The sequence below is a fragment of the Leptonychotes weddellii genome, chromosome 9 (genome assembly GCF_054177405.1).
Source record: "Leptonychotes weddellii isolate Sample4059 chromosome 9, ASM5417740v2, whole genome shotgun sequence".
NCBI lineage: Eukaryota > Metazoa > Chordata > Mammalia > Carnivora > Phocidae > Leptonychotes > Leptonychotes weddellii.
In genome coordinates, this window is record NC_138377.1 from 123,143,141 (window position 1) to 123,163,509 (window position 20,369).

Sequence of the window (20,369 nt, forward strand, 5' to 3'; positions counted from 1 at the left end):
TGGACATCATAGCTCAGTGAAATCACCCCTCAAGCCATGAGTCTAAGCATGGCCTCCAAGACTTATAATTAAGGATGTCCATTACAGTGTGGTTTCTAATGGGGAAAAACTAGAAACATCCCAGCATCCAATCCAGTTGAAGATTAAGTAAAGAAATCAAGGTATATACTCATTAAAATGACATTATAGACGAACTTATCAGTGCAAGAAAATATTAATCATAATTGTTTTGATAAAAAAAGCAGGTTACAAAAGAAAATAATTCCCTTCTTATTTCAAAATATCTGTGTAGGGGCGCCTGGGTGGCTCAGTTGGTTAAGCGACTGCCTTCGGCTCAGGTCATGATCCTGGAGTCTCGGGATCGAGTCCCGCATCGGACTCTCTGCTCAGCAGGGAGTCTGCTTCTCCCTCTGATCCTCCCCCCTCTCATGTTCTCTCTCTCTGTCTCATTCTCTCTCTCAAATAAATAAATAAAATCTTTCAAAAAAAAATTAAAAAAAAAATCTGTGTAAATGAAAAACCTAAAATGATATATACAACATTTTTACAATGTAGTTGGGGGTTGGTGAGAAAGAGAAGGTGAGCAGTCAAAAAAAAAAAAAAAGCTGAATTACGATATTATTCTTAGAAATCAGTAATCACAATATTTTTAAGAGCTATTTGGTACCATGTGACATACTATACATATATCACCTCATATAATTGTCACCATATCCCCAGGAGGCATTATGATGTCCATTTTGCAGACAAGGAAAGACTCAGAGAAGGTAGTTAAGTTGTCCAGAGTCACACAGCTAGGAGGTAGCAGGCCTGGGATTCTCACCAGCTCCACGGGATCTCAAAGCTCATCTCCTAGCTACTGTGCTAGGCAAGTAAATAAAATTCGGGCTACTTACTTGGAGTAACTCGGGCAGGTGAACAGGTGTTTGTGAATCTGGGCAAGCTATAAACAAAAAGTATTTCAAGGCTGCCCGGGGCCTGATGTTGGCTCCCTGGAAAGTGAGGTAGGCACTTACCCCGGGGGAGGTCAGCCACTGTTCTCCCCCTTATGAGCCATAAAGACATGAAATTAGAATGAACGAATACTTGCTCCTAAATCTTTATGATTTTTTTAGCCATCAAAATGTCTAACTCAAAGCTCAGGGAACTGGAACTTTGTGGGAAGCGCACACGCAGGTGAAATATGCACCAGCGATGGTGTTAATGGAGCCCATGAGCTGCTCCACGTCAGAGAAGTCCAGAGTCTGGTCTTCAAAGTCAGGCTGTGTAGCAATCTCCACGTCTGTTTCTGTATTCAAGAATCTTCCAAGTCTGTTGGCATAAAAAGATGCGCTAATGAGAATGAAGAGGCATGCTCCTTAGGGTATGTCTACTGTATGGGTCCCTAGTAATACACGAGAGCGGCTTCTTTGCTGGGTTTTTACTTCTTTATTTTAATATGCTGCTGGCTACCTTCTGCCATCTGCTTTGGCGACTGACCCAGGGGGTCTCCAATGGGGTCTCCAATGGGGAAGGGTGGGACTGATCTGCGCATTTGAGGGGAGGGAAGGGGGTCAGCTGGGGGGCATGCACAGGTGTTGATCTGGAAGCTCCCATCCCCACACGCTACCCCAGGCCCCAAGATGTACAGAATGGGGGGCTTCTTCTCCATGGGGCCAAGCGCACTCAACCTGCTAAGGGTGGACAGGGGCTCTGAGCGTTCCTGCCTCCTGGCAGTCATGGGGTTTGTGAGTGGCAGGGGCAGAATCTGAAACCAGGTCTGTCCTTTGCCAGAACCTGTTCTCTTAACCCTTATGTTATCAAGCTTCAGCATTCATGTTGCTTTACAGATATTGTCTCATTCAATTCCCATAAAACTGTTCTTGTCTGCAGATCAGGAAGGTGGGTCCTAGGCCGGCTGGACTTGCCCAGGGTCCTGGGGGGGAGCAGCATTTGAACTCCTGTCTGACTCCACGGTGTGCATACTTTCTGCGGTGCTTCGTCTGGGTCCTGGCACAGCTGGGGGATGCTGGGGACACTGGATCCTGGTTCCTCCTGGTGAAAGGAGGAGCTCACGAAGGAGACCCGACCACAGGCTTGCTGGCTGGGCCTGGCCATACGCTCCCTTCCAGCCCTGGGATCCTGAGATTCAGTGCTAGCGGGTCCTTGTGACCCCCATCTTCCCTCCACAGCCAGTGCTATTTGATCTCAGGGGCAGACACAAAAGCTGAAACTGGGACCAAACACCCAAGGGGAACTGAGTCTATTTGGAAAACTAGAGGAACGGAGAAAGGCACAGAGGGAGAAAACGTGTTTCAGAACAAAACTATTACCTGTCAGCCATGGCCACAGCATCCTAAAGAGGAGGAGGAAAGGGAGAAAATATCAAACTGATTTTGCAAATACATTTCTTTTTCGAACGATATAATGACACAAACACATTTTAAGACTTGGAAGTGAGGAAAAAGAAAGGCTCTAACAAGACCTCTAACAAGACCACCCCGCCAGGCCCGCGCTCTGGCCCTGAATTGGACGCACTGCGTGAGCACTCCACACTATAGATGTTCTTCTGTTCCGCCAATCTGAGACTGCACAACAGTTCACTGAAGGGGAACGCCGTTGTTTATGTAGACATTCCTCTGTTAATGGACGTTTCGGCTACTGCTAAGGTGTCATCATTAGAAACATCAGTGAGAACACTTTTGCACATACCGCCTTCTGCCCATTCGGGATTACGTCTCTGAGATACAGCGATACTGTGGGATCAGTGGTTCACGAGGTCTGCATGTTGGGGGCTCTCACGGGGCCTGCCAACTTGCTTTCCAGCTTCTGTTGCAGGTCCCTTGCCCCAAGCAGGAGTAGGGCAGGAAGGAAGTGCTGCTGGGCTTGGAGGGACCGCCACGGGCCCGGGGTCAGTGTGGAGGCCCAGGGTCAGTGTGGAGGTTGTATTTGGCAATTGGGAAGCTCTGGTGGCTGAGGGCCCCTCCCTCCCATCCCAGACACCACAACCGCCCAGATTCCTGTGGGATCTTGTGAAGAAAGGGGACCCCACCTCTGACCGAGATTGAAATTCCCACAGTCCGGCGGCATGGGGCCTTGAGGTCAGATTTAACTGGATTTCAAGGAAATTAAAAAATGGATTTTTTTTTTTTTATGTTTGAGTTTATAAAGATTTAAAATTGGTGCGCTTGTAACTGGAGAGTTGGAGGTGCCTTTTTAGCCCAGACAACCTCCTCCCTGGGGCTCGAAGGGGCCACCTGAGGTGACGAGAAAACTCTCAGAACACTGCCGTTGCTCCGCTCCTGGCGAGGGGACGGGTCTCTAGGAGAGAGAAACTGAGGCTGGGGGAGTCCTGAGCAGCGGTGGAGGGAAGGGGTCAGCCGTGTATGGGTCTGCTCAGCCTCTCACGGCAAAGCTGCACAGAGACGTGCTGTGACCTCCTCGCCATCGTGAACATCCAGGAACCAAATGGAGGCTGACCACAGCGGTCAACAGCCTCCAGGCAGAGAGGGAGACCCTAACCTGCCCAGCCATGCTGTCACTTGGGTTCGTGATCTCATGTCACCTCATGACTGACCTTGATGAAGTCAACCTTCTCCTCATGGCACATCTCCTCTATGGTTTCCATGAGTTCCTTACAGGTGTCGAGGTTTTCCCCACAGCTGACCAGCTGTCCATACAAGGCTTCCAACTTCGCTCTCTTTTTCTCCCCTAGAGCTTGTATTTTTTCTTCATACTTTTGAGCGAGTGTTTCCAAGATCTCGTTGTAATGTGACTCAAAGTTTTGTTCTTGTCTTCCGAAGTTCTCCTGTAAGACAGTTGACCTCAACCATCATCACAGTGGATGTGGTACGTCAGCCATAGAACCATTGGGGGCGTGGAAATGTATCCACCCAGAGATGTTTTAGTCACCTCCCCTGGGTCTTATCACCTCTTGCCAGGATGCTGGGGTGGGCACAGCGGGAGCTAGGACCAGGAGTCTGCAGTTAGAACCCTGGGATAATCTCTCTCCTGGCAGCATCTTGCACCCCTCCCCCTGCCCCCCGACCCCAAGCTGCCCCACCTCCACTGTGGCCACTGCATTCTTGGAAGGTGGTCAGTGAGGAGTCAGCCTGCCACCGCATCCTTGGACCTTAACACGGAGATGTTTGCCCTGGGATATGCCCACTAGCTTTTCCTCCTGAGCCCCCAACATCTCACGACACTCACCTCCACTCCCTGATGCTCGCATCACACGAACACCAGGATCACACAGATTCTCACATCAACTAAGAGAACAATGACGGGGAAGGGGAGGAAGGGTTGTGGCTGATGGTGTGGCCTAGTAGGTGAGGAAGCGCAGGAGGGCAGAGGGAGGCTCGCGGCCGTACTTAATCCCGGGGCACAGCCTGTCAACTACTGGTCCTCTCACTTGGGGTGGAGGCCAAGAGAGCTCTGGGGGTTCTGACTGATGCCAGCCTCAGCAGACACCAGACACACTTCCAAAGAAGAGGCCCTTATGAATGACTCAGGGAGTATTTGCCGAGCATCTTCTAGGAGCACAAGGCTTGCTCACCATGGCGCCAGTCCTGGTGTAAGAGGGAAAACTCAGAGCCCTCACTGGGGGGTGACTGGCTTTGATCTGACAGTGAGCAGCCAGTGTGAGTGTAGGGAGTTCTGTCCAGGGGGTTGTACACTTCTCCCTCCTACCACTACCTTACGTTCATGCCTTCCCGGTGCCCTGCAGAGGGGATTAGTGCAATAGTCCTCCTCCCTCTTAAGACCGGGGGTGAAGAAGTTCCAGCTTCATGGGAGAGGGGCCTGGGGCTGAGCTAATTCATATGAGGTGCTCCTGTGGACACAGTCCGAGGCTGTATTATTAACAGAAGCAGGGCATCCGCAGGAAGAGAAGGGAGGTGGAGAGTCTCCTGATCCTCAGTCCTGGTGCACCTTATCTGGATGGCGAGGCTGAGTGCTGGCAACATCGTGGTGTTTTATATACCTAATATCACACCGGGGACTGTGACATGTTTAGTGACAGGCACAGACCATGTGTATTGATCTTATGAGACACAGTAACAGCTGGGGACACGAACAAGGAAGGATGGGTGTCTTGCAATGCCTGGTCAAGGCTGGGCCATGAAAGAGCCCCACCTTGCAGCAGGGCTGAGGCTAGAAAGACAGAGGAGAGCTTCGGTGCAGGAGGGAACGCAGACAGGTAACGGGCTCCATGAGCTATATCCCCAAGGTCCCCCGGGAGAGCAGGGGGGGAAGTCGGGGCAGAGTCTCCCACCCCGGCCACAGCCGCTGAGCCGGCCACCTGCGGCAGCAATGTGGTCTGATGGGTTCACCACGCCCGCTCTTACCTCCACGGTGATGAAAACCTCCTCCAAGTGATTTGCAAAATTCTCCATCTCGATAATCTGCTTTTCCAATTTGAACATGTTTTTGTGAATTTCATCCTAGCGAACAGAGGATCGCAAGGAGACGTTAGCGCTTTCCCTGTCTGTAGAAGGCCTCTGACAGTCGTTCGCAGCCTGCCTACTTGACATACACACGCATTATCCACAGCACGGACCGAGGCCACCTGCCTACCTTGGCGCTCTCCAGTGCCTTGCTGAGCGGGGTCACCTCATGCTCTCTGTGTTCGTCCGAAACCTCCACCGCCCTTACTGGAGCTCTGCAAGTGGCGCAGAAGACCAGGGCGGCTTCGTCGTCGTCCTCGTCCTCGTCCTCCTCCTCGGGGATGACGTAGCACTCGAACTCCTCGCTGGCTCGGCCGTGCGCGTACCTGTAGGCTTCTCGCAGGTCCCGGCTGGAGCCCGCGGCGCCCCGGCCCGCACAGACACGGTCCCCAGCCTCGGCCTCGGCCCCCAGTCGCCAGTCCCTCTGCACCCCGTGCAGCAGATGGTCCAAAACCTCCATGTGGGGTGCGCTTCCGTCGGCGAGCTCGGTGCCCCACTCGCCAGCACCTCCGAGGGCGGACAAAGGGACAAGCTCATCCACATCCTCCTCCAGGTCTCTCTGGGCCTTACCTGGGGCCGTCCCCCCGGGCTCGCTGGCCATCTCGGCGTGGACTTCTCTTCCCGTCTGCGTGGGTTCTTCTGGGAAGAGGTGAAGCCGGTCTTCGGAGTCATACAGATCCATGGGGTAGAAGTGGAAGTCTGGGGAAGCCCCCGCAGCCTCCCCCTCCATGGCGCCTCTGCACCTGCAGGGCTCCTCCCCCGCGGCTCCTAGTGGGCGTCCTGGGGCCTAGGACACAGGAAGAGGGGGGAACCCCATTGATGAGCAGTGCATGCCAGTAAGTGGTCATTAGATTGGGCTCCACCCACTCACAATTTTTTAAAAAATCGTCTGAGGAGCTCAGCTGTGGTTTTACTTTGAACCATCTGCAGGGCGGTTTACTTTTTCCAGGAAGGAGGGGCTTTCTAAGCTTAAAGGGGACCAGAAGTTACCAGAGAAATGTCAATAGGTTCCTCTTCATTAAAACAAACAGAGGCCAAATAATGGGAAGTGTCTCAGGCAAGTATTACTACATAGCATAAATTGATAGAAAAAATTAAGATCTCAATAAATTAGTGTGAAGGACAATTCACAAAGTAATCACTTGTGCAAAAACATTTGGGAAATGGTCCATCCTTATGAGTAACAGGGAACAAATAAGTAAGATGCCATTTTTTTGCCTTTCCAGCAAGCAAATATTTGAAAATATAAGAAGGTTCCCCAAGGCTGGGTAGGGTACAGCGAAGTGAGTACTCTCACATGCTGCGGGTTGGAATGTAAACCTTTCTGGAGGGTAAACTGGATAACATGGATCAGGAGCCTTAAAAATGTTCCCACTCCTTAAGCTAGTAATCCTCATCAGGACCCTGAAGGGAAATAACCAATACAGAGGAAAAATGTTTCTATATAAAAATATCCTATCACAAAATCTGGGGGGAGGGAGGGGCAGAGGGAGAGGGCAAGAAAGAATCTTAAGCAGGCTCACTCCCAGGGCAGAGCCCAATGCAGGGCTTGATCTCATGACCCTGAGATCATGACCTGAGCCAAAATCAAGAGTCAGATACTCAACCAACTGAGCCACCCAGGTGCCCACAAAAATTTTTATGACAGCAGGAAAAAAAATTGTAAAGCCCTAATGATTAGGAGAACAGTTAAGTAAACTAGGATATGCATACTGTATAGAATATAATGCAGACTTTAAAATATTAGGGAGAGCAAATGATAACTTGGAAAAAACTTACAGTTTGATATTAAGTAAAACAAACAGAATACTCAATATACAGAGACTATAATGTTTATTCTTTAATGGAGGCACATAAAATCTAGAAAGAAATAATAAATGGTAGAAGTAATAAATACCACATTAGGAGCAGCTACTACTTACTGAGCACTTACTGTGTGCTTTTTCTGTGCTCGGCAGTTTATAGGCATACCCCTGTGTGGTCGGCACTGCTATTATCCCCATTTTACAGATGACAAAACTGTGGCTCAGGGTATCTGGAGCAAAGTCCTACAGTGAGGAAGTTGTTGAGCTGGGACTTGAACCTTAGTCTGTGTGGCGGCCCTGAGACTGTGCCTGAAAGATGTCCAGCTACGGGGAGCTTAGGTGACCGGCTGTTCGGCTGCGCTCTGAAACCCATCATCACATTGCATGGAGGACACACTTCCCATGGGCATCTCCATCCAACGACAGAGTGGATACTAAGGCAGATCCATTTCTGTTTGACACAAAACTCCTCTGATGGCAGATTTTGGCTGGAGGACTCCTTGACAGCCTTGCCAAACCTTTCTTAGGGTGCAAGGCAGACTGGGGTGACTCCTCCAAACCATCCTTCCCTCCCTCACTCGGGGCTGGACTTACATCATGGTCTGACAGCTCTCTCAGCCTTTCCTATCTTCCTCCCCATTTTATCTCAGACAAGGGCTTCCCCTACTAAAGTCCTTGTGTATCGAATCCCATTTGGGGCCTGCTTCTTGGAGGACCTGAATTACACAGACTGTTGGACTCCAAAGTTCCTGTTTTCCTCTTGGCACATAACTGCCATTATTTTAGATTACTTTTTATAATAGTTTTACTGATAGAGAATTCATATACCATACAGTTCTCCTATCAGAAGTATATACTTCAAGGGTTTTTAGTATATTCACGAAAATGAGCAGCAATTACCACAGTCCATTTTAGACCATTTTCATCCTGTCACAAAGAAACTCTGTACTCTTTAGCTATCACCACCCACATTCTCTCATTTCCACCAGCCCTAAGCAACCATTAATCTACTTTCTGCCTCTATTGATTTATAAATGGAATCATATAATATACTGGATTCATATAATGGAATCATATAAATGGGATCATATAATATACTGTCTTTTGTGACTGGCTTCTTTCATAGCATAATGTTTTCAAGATTTGCCCATGCTGGGGCGCCTGGGTGGCTCAGTCGGTTAAGCGACTGCCTTCGGCTCAGGTCATGATCCTGGAGTCCCGGGATTGAGTCCCGCATCGGGCTCCCTGCTCAGCGGGGAGTCTGCTTCTCCCTCTGACCCTCCTCCCTCTCGTGCTCTCTGTCTCTCATTCTCTCTCGCAAATAAATAAAATCTTTAAAAAAAAAAAAAAAAGATTTGCCCATGTTATAGCATGTGTCAGTACTCATTGCTTTTTAGAGCTAGATAATATTCCATTGTATGGGAATACCGTATTTTGTTTATCCATTCATCAGCTTATTTGCATATTTCCCTTTTTAAAGATTTATTTATTTGAGAGAAAGAGAAAGAGAGAGAGTATAGGAAGGGGCAGAGGGAGAGGGAGAGAGAAACTTAAGCAGACTCCCCACTGAGCGTGGAGCCCAATGTGGGGCTTGATCTCACAACCCTGAGATCATGACCTGAGCAGAAACCGAGAGTCAGATGTCAACCAACAGCACCACCCAGGAACCCCTGCATGCTTCCCTTTTCATTTGGGTTGTTTTCACCTTTTTACTATTATAAATAATGCTGCTAAAATGTTTGTGTTCAAGTTTTTGTGTGGATATATGTTTTCATCTCTCTTGGGATATGTGTTTTCATCTCTCTAGAAGTGAGGTTGCTGGATCATAGGATAACTCTATGTTCAAATTTCTGAGGAACTACCTGACTGTTTTCCAAAGTGGCTGCGTCATTTGACATTCCCACCAGCAGTGTATGAAGGCTCTGATTTCACCACATCCCTGTCAACACTTGTTATTATCTGACTTTTTGATTATAGCCATCCTGGCAGGTGTGAAATAGTACATGTCATTGTGGTTTTGATTTGCATCTCCCTGATGAATACTGATGTCAGGTATTTTTTCTTGCATTTATTGGCCATTTGTATATCTTCTTTGGAGAAATATCTATTCAAATAGTCTGTCCATTTTTAACTGGGTTATTTCTAAGATTTCTTTACATATTCTAGAAACTAGTCCCTTGTCAGATACATAATATGCAAATATTTTCTCCCATCTTGTAGGTTGTCTTTCCACTTTATTATTATTATTTTTAAAGATTTTATTTATTTGACAGAGAGAGAGAGCACAAGCAGGTGGAGTAGCAGGCAGAGGGAGAGGGAGAAGCAGACTCCCCGCTGAGCAAGGAGCCCAATGTGGGGCTCAATCCCAGGACCCCAGGATCATGACCTGAGCCAAAGGCAGACGCTTAACCAACTGAGCCACCCAGGAGCCCCCTTTTCAAAAGTTTTTTTTTTTTTTTAATTTAAGTAGGCTCCACACTCAACATGGGGCTTGAACTCATGATCCTGAGATCAAGAATCACACACTCTATGAAATGAGCTAGCCAGGCACTCGCATCTTTATTGATGGTGTTCTTTGAAGCACAAAAGTTTTTAATTTTGATGAAGTCTAATTGATTTTTTTCTTTTGTTACTTGTGGTTTTGGTGTCGTAACTAAGAACTTGCTGCCAACTCTGAGGTTAAGCCAACCTTGCATCCCTGGGATAAATCCCACTTGGTCATGGTGTTTAGTTTTTTATATGTATTACTGGGTTCAGTTTGCTGGTATTTTTTGAGGAATTCTGCATTCCTTTTCCTAAGAAATATTAGCCTGTAGTTTTCTTCTCTTGTAATGTCTTTGTCTGGTTTTGGTGTCAGGAAGATACTGGCCTCACAGAATTAAGTTGGGAAATATTCCTTCTCTTCTATTTTTTGGAAGAACTTGTGAAGGACTGGCATTAATTCTTCTTTAAATGTTTGGTAACTCACTAGTGAAGCTATCTGGGCTTTTCTTCCTGAGTTTTCTCCCCGCTATTATTAATTCAGTCTATTTTTTTATGGGCCTATTCACATTGTCAATTTCTTCTTGAGTCTTTTGGTAGTTTGTGTCTTTCCAAAAATTTGTCCATTTCATTTATCTAATTTATTGGAATACAATTGTTCATGGTATTCTTTTTAATTCTTTTATTTCTGTAAGGTTGGTAATAATGTTCCCCTCTTTCATTTCTGATTCTAGTGATGTGAGTCTTCTCTCTTTTTCTCTTGGTCAGTCTAAGTAAAAGCTTGTCAGTTTTGCTGATCTCTTTAAGGTTTTCTTGGATTTTCTCTATTGTTTTTCTATTCCTTTCTTCATTAATTTCGACTATAACCTTTAGTATTTCCTTCCTTTTGCTTGCTTTATTCAGTTTGCTGTTCTTTTTTCAGTGTTTTAAATGGCAGGTTAGGTTGTTGATTTAAGATCTTCTCTTTAAATACAGGCATTTATGGCTATAAATTTCCCTCTAAGCACCACTTTTGCTGCATCCCAATAATGTGGTAAAAACTTTTGGTATGTTTTATCTTTATTTTTATTCATCTTGAACTATTTTCTAATTTCCCTTTTGCTTTCTTCTTCAATACATTGGTTATTTAGGAATGTATTTTTAATTTCCACATATTTGTGGCTCCCCAGATTTCTCTGTTATTGATTTCTAACCCACTGTGGTCAGGGAACATGTTTTTGTAGTATTTCTATCCTGTTAATTTATGGAGGTTTGTTTTAGCATTTGATTTATCCTGGAGAATGTTCTATATGCCTTGAGAAGCATGTGTATTCTGCTGTTTTTGGGTGGAGCGTTCTCTAGATGTCTGTGAAGTCCAGCTGCTTTACAGTATTATTTGAGTCCCCTATTTCCTTGTTGATCTTCTTAGTTCTGTTATTGAAAGTAGAGTACTGAGGTCTCCAACTGATACTGTTGCGTTGTCTCTTTTTCCACTTATATCACTATTTGCTTTATGTATTTTGGTGCCCTTTTTTTAGGTGCATATACATTTATTTATTTTTTAAAAAGATTCATTTATTTATTTTAGAGAGAGAGATGGGGGGAGAGGAGCAGAGGGAGAAGGAGAGAGAGCCTTAAGCAGACTCTTTGCTGAGCACGGAGCCTGACACGGGGCTTGATCTCCTGAGATCACGACCTGAGCTGAAACCAAGAATCAGATGTTCAACCACCTGTGGCACCCAGGCGCCCTGCATATACATTTATAATTGTTATGTATTCTTGATGGATTGGCTCCTTTTATCATTATAAAATGCTCCTCTTTATCTCTAGTAACATTGATACCAACACTTCAAATTGTCCTTCCACTTAGCCCACTGGAGGTTTTTATTTTTTTAAAGAGAGAGAGCCCGAGAGTTGGGGGAAGGGCAGAGGGAGAGAGAGAGAGAGAATCCCAAGCAGGCTTATGGGGGTTCGACCCCAGGACCCTGAGATCATGATCTGAGCCAGAACCAAAAGTTGAATGCTTGACCAACTGAGTCACCCAGATGCCCCCCTGCAGGTTTTTAAATTCCAAGGCCATGAAATCTTACAGGGCAATGTAATATTCAGGAATGAGAGGTGCAGTTTTACTTTTGTAACAGAGAGGAAGGGACAGTGTGAACATGGAACCTGCATGAAGCCTCAACAGCTGGCCCATTTCAAGAGAGAGAGCTGCTCTAGGAAAGATTAAATATTATGTTAAACATCTGGAATTTAATACTCTTAAAGTTATCCCTGTCATGTATCCCTTGGAAAGTCTTTATATAGAGATGCTGTAGTCTGAAGATCCATGGTGTAAATGCTACCCCTTGAAGGAGCCCAAATGTGAAAAAAGGAGTGGGAGGGAATGGGAGCAGGAGGGGATGGCCAGGTGGAAAGAAGGAACAGTGTATTATTTGCTGCACAATAAATAACTATTTATCATCTTGCATGGTTTGCAAGGGTCAGGAGAGCAGCTAAGGGATGGATAAGAAACATTCTTTGTAAGCTAAGTGGTTTCCAATTCTTAGCTTTCAGCAAAACTGAAGGAGGATCTAATCAAGTGTCAGCTGACATATGACTAAAAATGATTTTTCACGGGGCGCCTGGGTGGCTCAGATGGTTAAGCCTCTGCCTTCGGCTCAGGTCATAATCCCAGGGTCCTGGGATCGAGTCCCTCATCGGGCTCCCTGCTCCGCGGGAAGCCTGCTTCTCCCTCTGCCTCTCTCTCTCTCTCTGTCTCTCATGAATAAATAAATAAATAAAATCTTTAAAAAAATAAAAAATAAAAAAAAATAAAAATGATTTTTCACAAGAGATCACTGTGTAATTTTTGGCATACATTTCAGAGAGTTCAAAGAGTTGAAGGATATTGCTATAATAATATAATTCATAATATATATAATTCATACATGAAAACATGAGTTAACTTTTTTAAAAAGAAAAGCCCCATCCAGCTTATCAAGAGATGCATTTCCATTTCACTTTTGTTTTGTTTAATAATAATTATTTGTCAAAATTAGTAACATATGTTGTTTTGCTCACATGTGACTACAAATTGTATTGATAAATTAATCCAGAAGAAAGAAGAGGTTACCATTTAGGGTCTTATGGTTCCAGGAAAATAAAAAAAATTTAAATTGCATGCATGTATATGTGTTTTTTTGTAGAGAAGTCTCATAGATGATCAATAAAAGACTTTCTAAGTATAGAAAAACAATACATTAGGACAAAACTCTTCTGAGAAGTTAAATGTAAACACAAGCTCAAGGAGAAAAAAAGAACAAGGTAAAATTTCTAATGTTATAAAAGAGGTTTTTTTAAGATTTATATATTGGGGTGCCTGGGTGGCTCAGTCGTTAAGCGTCTGCCTTCGGCTCAGGTCATGGTCCCAGGTCCTGGGATCGAGCCCCACATCGGGCTCCCTGCTCTTCAGGAAGCCTGCTTCTCCCTCTCCCACTCCCCCTGCTTGTGTTCCCTCTCTCGCTGTCTCTCTCTCTCTCTGTCAAATAAATAAATAAAATCTTTTAAAAAAAAGATTTATATATTTATTTGACAGAGAGAGAGAGAGAATATGAGTGGGAGGGGCAGAGGAAAGGAAGAGAGAATCCTAAGCAGACTCCATGCTTAGCATGGAGCCCGGATGCAGGGTTCGATCTCACAACCCTGAGATTATGACCTGAGCTGAACCAAGAGTTGGATGCTCAACAAACTGAGCCACCCAGGCACCCCATAAGAATTTTTGTTGCATTTTTTAGCATACTCAATGAAGGGCATCAAACTGCAATAGTATTTAGAAGTCCATTAAATAAACTTAGGAGTTATAAAATAGTTCTATTTGGAAACGTAAACATTTATAGCATGCCAGAAAGTGTATCTTTTGAAACTATTCATACTTTTTAAAATAACAGCTTTATTAAGATATAATTTACACACCATAAGGTTCAGCTTTTAAAGTGTACAATTTAGGGGTACCTGGACGGCTCAGTTGGTTAAGTGTCAGACTCTTGGTTTTGGCTCAGGTCACGATCTCAGGGTCGTGAAATCGAGCCCAGCATGGGGCCTGTGCTGAGCAGGGAGTCTGCTTGAGATTCTCTCCCTCCGTCCCTCTCCCCACTTGTGTGCTCCCTCTCTTTTCTGTCTCTCTCTCAAATAAATATTTTTTAAAAAGTGTACAATTTAGTATTTTCAATAAACTGAAGAGTTATGGGCTCATCATTGCTATCCAATTCCAGAACACTCAATGCCCCCCAAAAAACCACATACTCATTGGCAGTCACTCCCCATAACCTGCTCCCCCAGCCCCTGATAACTGGCATCTACTTTTTGTCTCTATTTGCCCATTCTGGACATTTCATATAAATGGATGCATACAACATGTGGTCTTTGGTGTTTAGCTTTTTGCCATTGAGCATAATATTTTCAAGGTTCATCCACGTTGTACAATGTATCCTTTTTACAGCTGAATAATATTCCAGTGTAGGAATATAACATATTTTGTTTATGTTACAGATAACATATCCAGTTGATGGATACCTGGGTTGTTTCCACTTTTTGACTATTATGAAGAATGCTGCTGTGAATGTTCATGTACAAGTTTCTGTGTGGACATACGTCCTCATTTCTCTTGGGTATATTCTGATGAGTGGAATTGCTGGGCCATGTGGTAACTATGTTTAAACTTTTGAGCAACTGCCAAACTCTTTTCCAAAGTGGCTGCACCATTTCGCATTCTCACTGGTTGAATAGGAGGGTTCCAATTTCTCCATATCCCAGTCAACACTTGTTATTATCCATCTTTTTGATTGGAGCCATCCTAGTAGATGTGAAGTGATAACCTCATTGTGGTTTTGATTTGCATTTTCCATATGGATAATGATGTCTGCATCTTTTCATGCACTTATTGGCATTTGTTTATTATCTTTGAAGGAATGTTTATTCAAATCCTTTGTCCATCGTGATGGTTAATTTTATGTGTCACTTTGGCTGGGCCATGGTGTTCAAGTATCTAGTCAAATATTATTTCAAATGTGTCTATGAGGGTGTTATTTGGATGAGATTGACTTTTAAGTTGGTGGACTTTGAATAAATCAGATTGCCCGCCATACTGTGATTGGGTCCAATCTAATCAATTGTAGAGTTTAACAGAACAAAGGTAGCTCTTTCTCAAGCAAGAAGGAATTCTACCAGCAGATGGCCTTCAGACTTGAGCTGCAATGCTGGCTCTTGCCTGGGTCTCCAGACGGCCAGCCCACCCTGCAGATTTTGCACTTGTCAGCATCCATAACTGCATGCGTCCATTCCTTAAAATAAATGTCTCTCTCACATTCTTTATACACATACATGTACCACCCCCCAAGTGGATTCAGTTTCTCTGGAGAACCTTAATACACCCATTTTCAAATTGGGTTATCCATCTATTTATTGTTGAGTTTTTTTTATTTACTTGAGAGAGAGCAAGAGCGAGCATGACGGGGTGGGGGGAAGGGGCAGATGGAGAGGGAGAAGCAGGCTCCATGCTGAGTGCGGAGCCTGACACAGGGCTTGATCCCAGGACCCTGGGATCATGATCCCAGCCAAAGGCAGGTATTTAACTGACTGAGCCACCCAGGCACCCCTATTTATTGTTGAATTATAAGAGTTCTTTACATATTCTGGATACAAGTCCTTTATCAGATGTATGATTTGCAAATATTTTCTCCCACTCTGTAAATTATCTTTTCACTTTCTTGAAGGTGTCCTTTGAAACACAAAAGTTTTTAATTTGGATATAGTCCAATTTATCTATGTTTTCCTTTTAGCTTGTATTTTTGGTATCATGTCTGAGAAACCATCACCTAATACAAGGTTATTTAAACTTTTTTTTTTTTTAAAGATTTATTTATTTGAGAGAGCGAGAATGAGAGAGAGAGAGTACATGAGAGGGGGGAGGGTTAGAGGGAGAAGCAGGCTCCTCGCTGAGCAGGGAGCCCGATGCGGGACTCGATCCAGGGACTCCAGGATCATGACCTGAGCCGAAGGCAGTCGCTTAACCAACTGAGCCACCCAGGCGCCCCGGTTATTTAAATTTTTGATAAAAATTTTCAGATAACGTAAATGTTCTAAGGGAGGTCAGGAGCAAAAAAAAAAAAAAAAAATTGAAGACCACTAATCCACATACAAAAAAGAATGACCTCTTTTTTGTTTTAAAGATTTATTTATTATAGAGACAGCATGCACGATCAAGGGGAGGGGCAGAGGGAGAAGGAGAGAGAGAGAATCTCAAGGAGACTCCCCACTGAGTGCAGAGCCCGACTCAGAGCTTGCTCCCAGAACCCCGAGATCATGACCTGAGTGAAATCAAGAGTCAGACATCCAACTGAATGAGCCACCTAGGCACCCCTTAGAATGACCTTTTTGGTTTAGAGAACCAGTTTTGTTTTGTTTTTTTCATTTAACTGTACAAGGCACAAGCAGGTACAGTTGATGTCCAAATACTGGCTGAAATTTCTATCCACTGAACTGTTCTACCATTCTAATTAACCTGTACAAGCACTTCATCAACAACTCACTCCTACATAAAACCAGGAATTCTGTGAGCTGCTTAGCTTACTCACTAACTTATTTTGAAAACAACTTTATTGAAATATAATTTACATACCATAAAAATCACCTGTTTTAAGCGCATGATTCAATGGTTTTTAGTAAATTTCTCAAGTTGTGTAACCATCCCCACAATCCAGTTCCTAATGCCCCCTTTAACAATAAATTGTGGTAAACCTAATGCCTTTAAAAAAAAAACTACTATTGGGGCGCCTGGGTGGCTCAGACATTAAGCGTCTGCCTTCGGCTCAGGTCATGATCCCAGGGTCCTGGGATCGAGGCCCGCGTCAGGCTCCCTGCTCAGTGGGAAGCCTGCTTCTCCCTCTGCCCCTGCTTGTGTTCCTTCTCTAACTGTGTCTCTCTCTGTCAATTAAATAAAATCTTAAAAAAACAAAAAACAAAAAACTACTATTACTGGGGCGCTTGGATGGCTCATTCAGTTAAAGCATCTGCCCTCGGCTCAGGTCACGATCCTGGGGTCCTGGGATGGAGCCCCATGTCACCAGGCTCTCTGCTCAGCGGGGAGTCTGCTTGTCCTTCTCCCTCTGCCCCTCCCCCTGCTTGTGCTCTCTCTCTCTCAAATAAATAAAATCTTTAAAAAAATAAAAATAAGAAAACTACTATTACTAAACTATTCCAACATGGTATATATGCAATATATTTTGGAGGAAAATAAAAAATTAAAAAAAAAAAAACCTTAAAGATACAGGTTAGCACTCCCCCCACCATCATGACGTTTATTATGATCCAAACAGCCCCCCTTAATTTCCACGGTGGGATCAGAGCCAGCGGGCAGCTGTTTGTCTAACGCCTTGCTCTGCAGGTGCACCCAGGAGTCAGGTTCAGTGGCCTCCCCAACCTGCAGTGCTGGTCTTTCTGCAGTGAGGGACTCTGTGACCTCTGCTAACAGACTGTCCTTTTAATTACCACCACAAAGCTATAGGAAAAAATGCCATTCATTTTTCTTTCCATTTTCTCTGGTTTTGATTGCCTTTTTAAAAATACAGTGTTTTCTGCTGGCCTCATTGTGAAATCCATGGACAGTGGCCCATGCTCCGCTGGCTGTTCGGTGACATTCGATCCTGTTGACCCCGCTCAGCCTGCCATCTCCTCTTGGGACGGCCGAACTCTTTCTGAGTCTGCCTGCTGGGCTGCTCCTCATGCCGGCCTTCCCCAGGTTTCCATCCCTGTTCCTCTCCTCCCTCTCCACCTGCCCCAGGTGACCTCGTCCACTCTCGCGCCTCCACGTCCCCCTCTCTGCCAGGAGCTCCAAATTCTTGTCTCTGGCTCTGACCTCTGCTTCAAGCAGAGGCAGAAGTTTAGAGAAGCCGTAGCCTTCCTGAACATTCCCATTCTCCCCAAATTCGACACTGCCAGATGGAGCTCACTGCCTCTCACTTTCTCCACTTTGATGTATGATGTGACAACACGCATCCTGTCTCCCAAGCCACAAGCCTGCGATCACCCCCACAGGCCACAATGGCAGATGCTTGAAGTCCCAGGGACTTGGCACCCTTCTGGAGAACCCACTCTTTAGCCTCTCTATGCTCTGCCTTTAATGCCTGTGATGTCCTGAACTAACTGTCTGGCTCCTGATCCCCTTCCTGCATATTCCTGCTATAGGCCTTCAGTTTCATCTCTGTTCCTCTGCTCTATCTGCAGAGACCAAGGATCACTCAGCTTTTCTACCCATTCTCTCAGGGAAAAGAACTTGGCCCATGTTCCAGGCTGGTCAGAGAGGACCCTTTGCCCTCGTGGCCCAGACCTCCCTGCTCACTCCAGGAGACAGCTGCCAGGCTCCTCTTGCTGTCTGCCCCATGCCCCCCCGCCCCCAGTTCTGTCCTGTGAGCACGGAGAAAGGCTAAGGGGGGGTGATGAGGAGCACAGAGGACTGACCCAGTCCCCCATCTGGACTTAACTCCACACGCTGGGTGTGGAGCCTACCTAAAAACAAAGAAGACTCACAGGAGATTCTGGATCCCAGGGATAGACACCTGCTCTGCCCTTAACCTGGGGAAGCCCCCGGCCATCTTTCTTCATCTGGGCTCTGTCCCAAATGTCACTCTTCCAACTTAACCAGGGCAATAACCCTCCTTGGAGGTCCCTCACACATCCCCCATGGGCTCACCTCAGCTTGTGCTGACGGCAAGACAAAACACAGCAGCCGATTGGCCTTCTTTGAGCGTGGGGGAACAGTGGGGATGGACCACACAGGTTCTGCCCTGGTGAGCCCCTGGGAATCGTGCCTCTACCCTTTCCTGCTCTGAAGTTCCATATAGGATGCTCTTGTTTCACTTCCTCCATCAGCACCAGCCAGAGGGGCAGACTTCCAGCAACCATGAGCGACAAAGACAATGCTCTCTCACCACATACATGCATGCAACTGGTTTCTGGGGTCTGGATCCACATAAGGAAACTTTACTCCCCAGACTCCAAGACCGGGCACATCACATTAGGGTTCAGGAAAGCTTCAGTCCTGTTCTCGAATGCTCTGTAACTCTTACACAGAAGACAGTGGTGAGCATCAGTAATGTGTGCTGAGGTTGAGGACCATGACAGCACAGGACTGAGGCATGAGGTACTAGCTCCAGTGTCCTGGACCACCAACAGGTCCGCGGGGACCTGGTCTACCCCCTGGGTAGGGGGAGGGGATGAATGAAGGTTGCCCCCAGAGGAAGCATCACAAAGCAAGAGGCTCTGGGGCCAGTGCTTTGCCTCCCTAGCATCTGTGACTTATGAGGATCCCAGAGCCTGGATGTTCTTTGGGGTTACTCGTAAGAACCCTGCCCACCTTAGACTCTGGCTGGGGCAGTCCTGGCATCTCCGCACAACATAGCTTGTTTTAGGGATGGGGAAGTGTAGCTTCAGGTGAAGTAGGACACAGCTCCCTATGATAGGTGTGCATCCCCGCAAAACTAGCATTGAGATGGACAAAGAACCACACACTCGTGCCAGACCCAAAGACACTCCTGAGTAGCACGTGCATCACTCCTACTTTAGCTCATGTCTCTCTTCCATGGTTCCCAAGGCCAAAGGGGCCATCCAGCTGTGGAAATGCCACTTTGCCTTCTCCCCTGTCCTGATCCATCCTATGACCCCACATCCCTTACTGGTCAACAAAACATTCAGAGCCTTCTGTCCTAAGGGGCTCTGAATACTGCCTTTGCTCTCCTGCAAGTCTGGCCCCCTAGCTAATCAGAATTACCCTGTTGTGGGAAAGGACAATCTCTTCAGTAAATAGTGCTGGGAAAACTGGATAATCACAAGCAAAAAAATAAAATTGGACCCCTATTTTATACCACTTACCAAAATTAACTCAAAATATAGATTAAAGGCTTAAATGTAAGATGTGAAACCAAAAACTAGAAGAAAACAAGGGAAAAAGGTCCTCAACATCAGTCTTGGAAACAATTTTTTGGATGTGTCACCAAAAGCACGAGCAACAAGAGGAAGAATAAACAAGCAGGATGGTATCAAACTAAAAATAACTTCCACCACAAAAGAAACAATCAACAAAATGAGAAGGCAACCTATGGAATAGGAGAAAATAGTTGCAAACTATTTACGTGATAGTTGATATCCAAAATATGTAAGGAACTCATACAACTCAATAGCAAACCCCCCCAATAATCTGATTAAAAATGGACAGAAGACATAAGTAAACATTTTTCTGAAGAAGACATCCAGATGACTAATAGACATATGAAAAAATGGTCAACATCACTCATCATCATCAATCATCAAATCAAAACCACAGTGAGGGGACGCCTGGGTCACTCAGCTGATTAAGTACCAACTCTTGGTCTCAGAGTTCAAGCCATGTGTTGGGCTCCACGGTGGGTGTGGAGCCTACCTAAGAACAAAACAAACAACAACAGCAACAAAAAAACCCCAAACCCACAATGAGATAGCACCTTGCACCTGTTAGCATGGTGGTCCCAGAAAGACAAGAGATAACAAGTGTTGGCAAGGATGTGGGAAAAGGGAACTCTTGTTCACTGTTGGTAGGAATATAGATTGGTACAGCCATATCTTATGGAAGATAGTATGGAAGTTCTTCAAAAAACTGAGAAGAGGTCGG

The 20,369-nt window shown here is 45.4% G+C and overlaps 1 protein-coding gene across 4 annotated transcripts in view; it reads right to left on the reverse strand.

Moving 5' to 3' along the window:
• Positions 1 to 20,369, reverse strand: part of FSD2 (fibronectin type III and SPRY domain containing 2) — a 45,751-nt gene that overhangs the window by 18,577 nt on the left and 6,805 nt on the right. For all 4 annotated transcript variants that reach the window (XM_081831759.1, XM_081831762.1, XM_081831761.1 and 1 more), the window contains 5 exons: positions 5,554 to 6,210; positions 5,325 to 5,420; positions 3,557 to 3,787; positions 2,313 to 2,335; positions 1,190 to 1,311 (listed from right to left, as the gene is read on the reverse strand). In XM_081831759.1, the coding sequence (XP_081687885.1) occupies positions 1,190 to 1,311; positions 2,313 to 2,335; positions 3,557 to 3,787; positions 5,325 to 5,420; positions 5,554 to 6,153 (1,072 nt within the window). In that variant the 5' untranslated portion in view covers positions 6,154 to 6,210. The remainder of the gene's footprint in view (positions 1 to 1,189; positions 1,312 to 2,312; positions 2,336 to 3,556; positions 3,788 to 5,324; positions 5,421 to 5,553; positions 6,211 to 20,369) is intronic.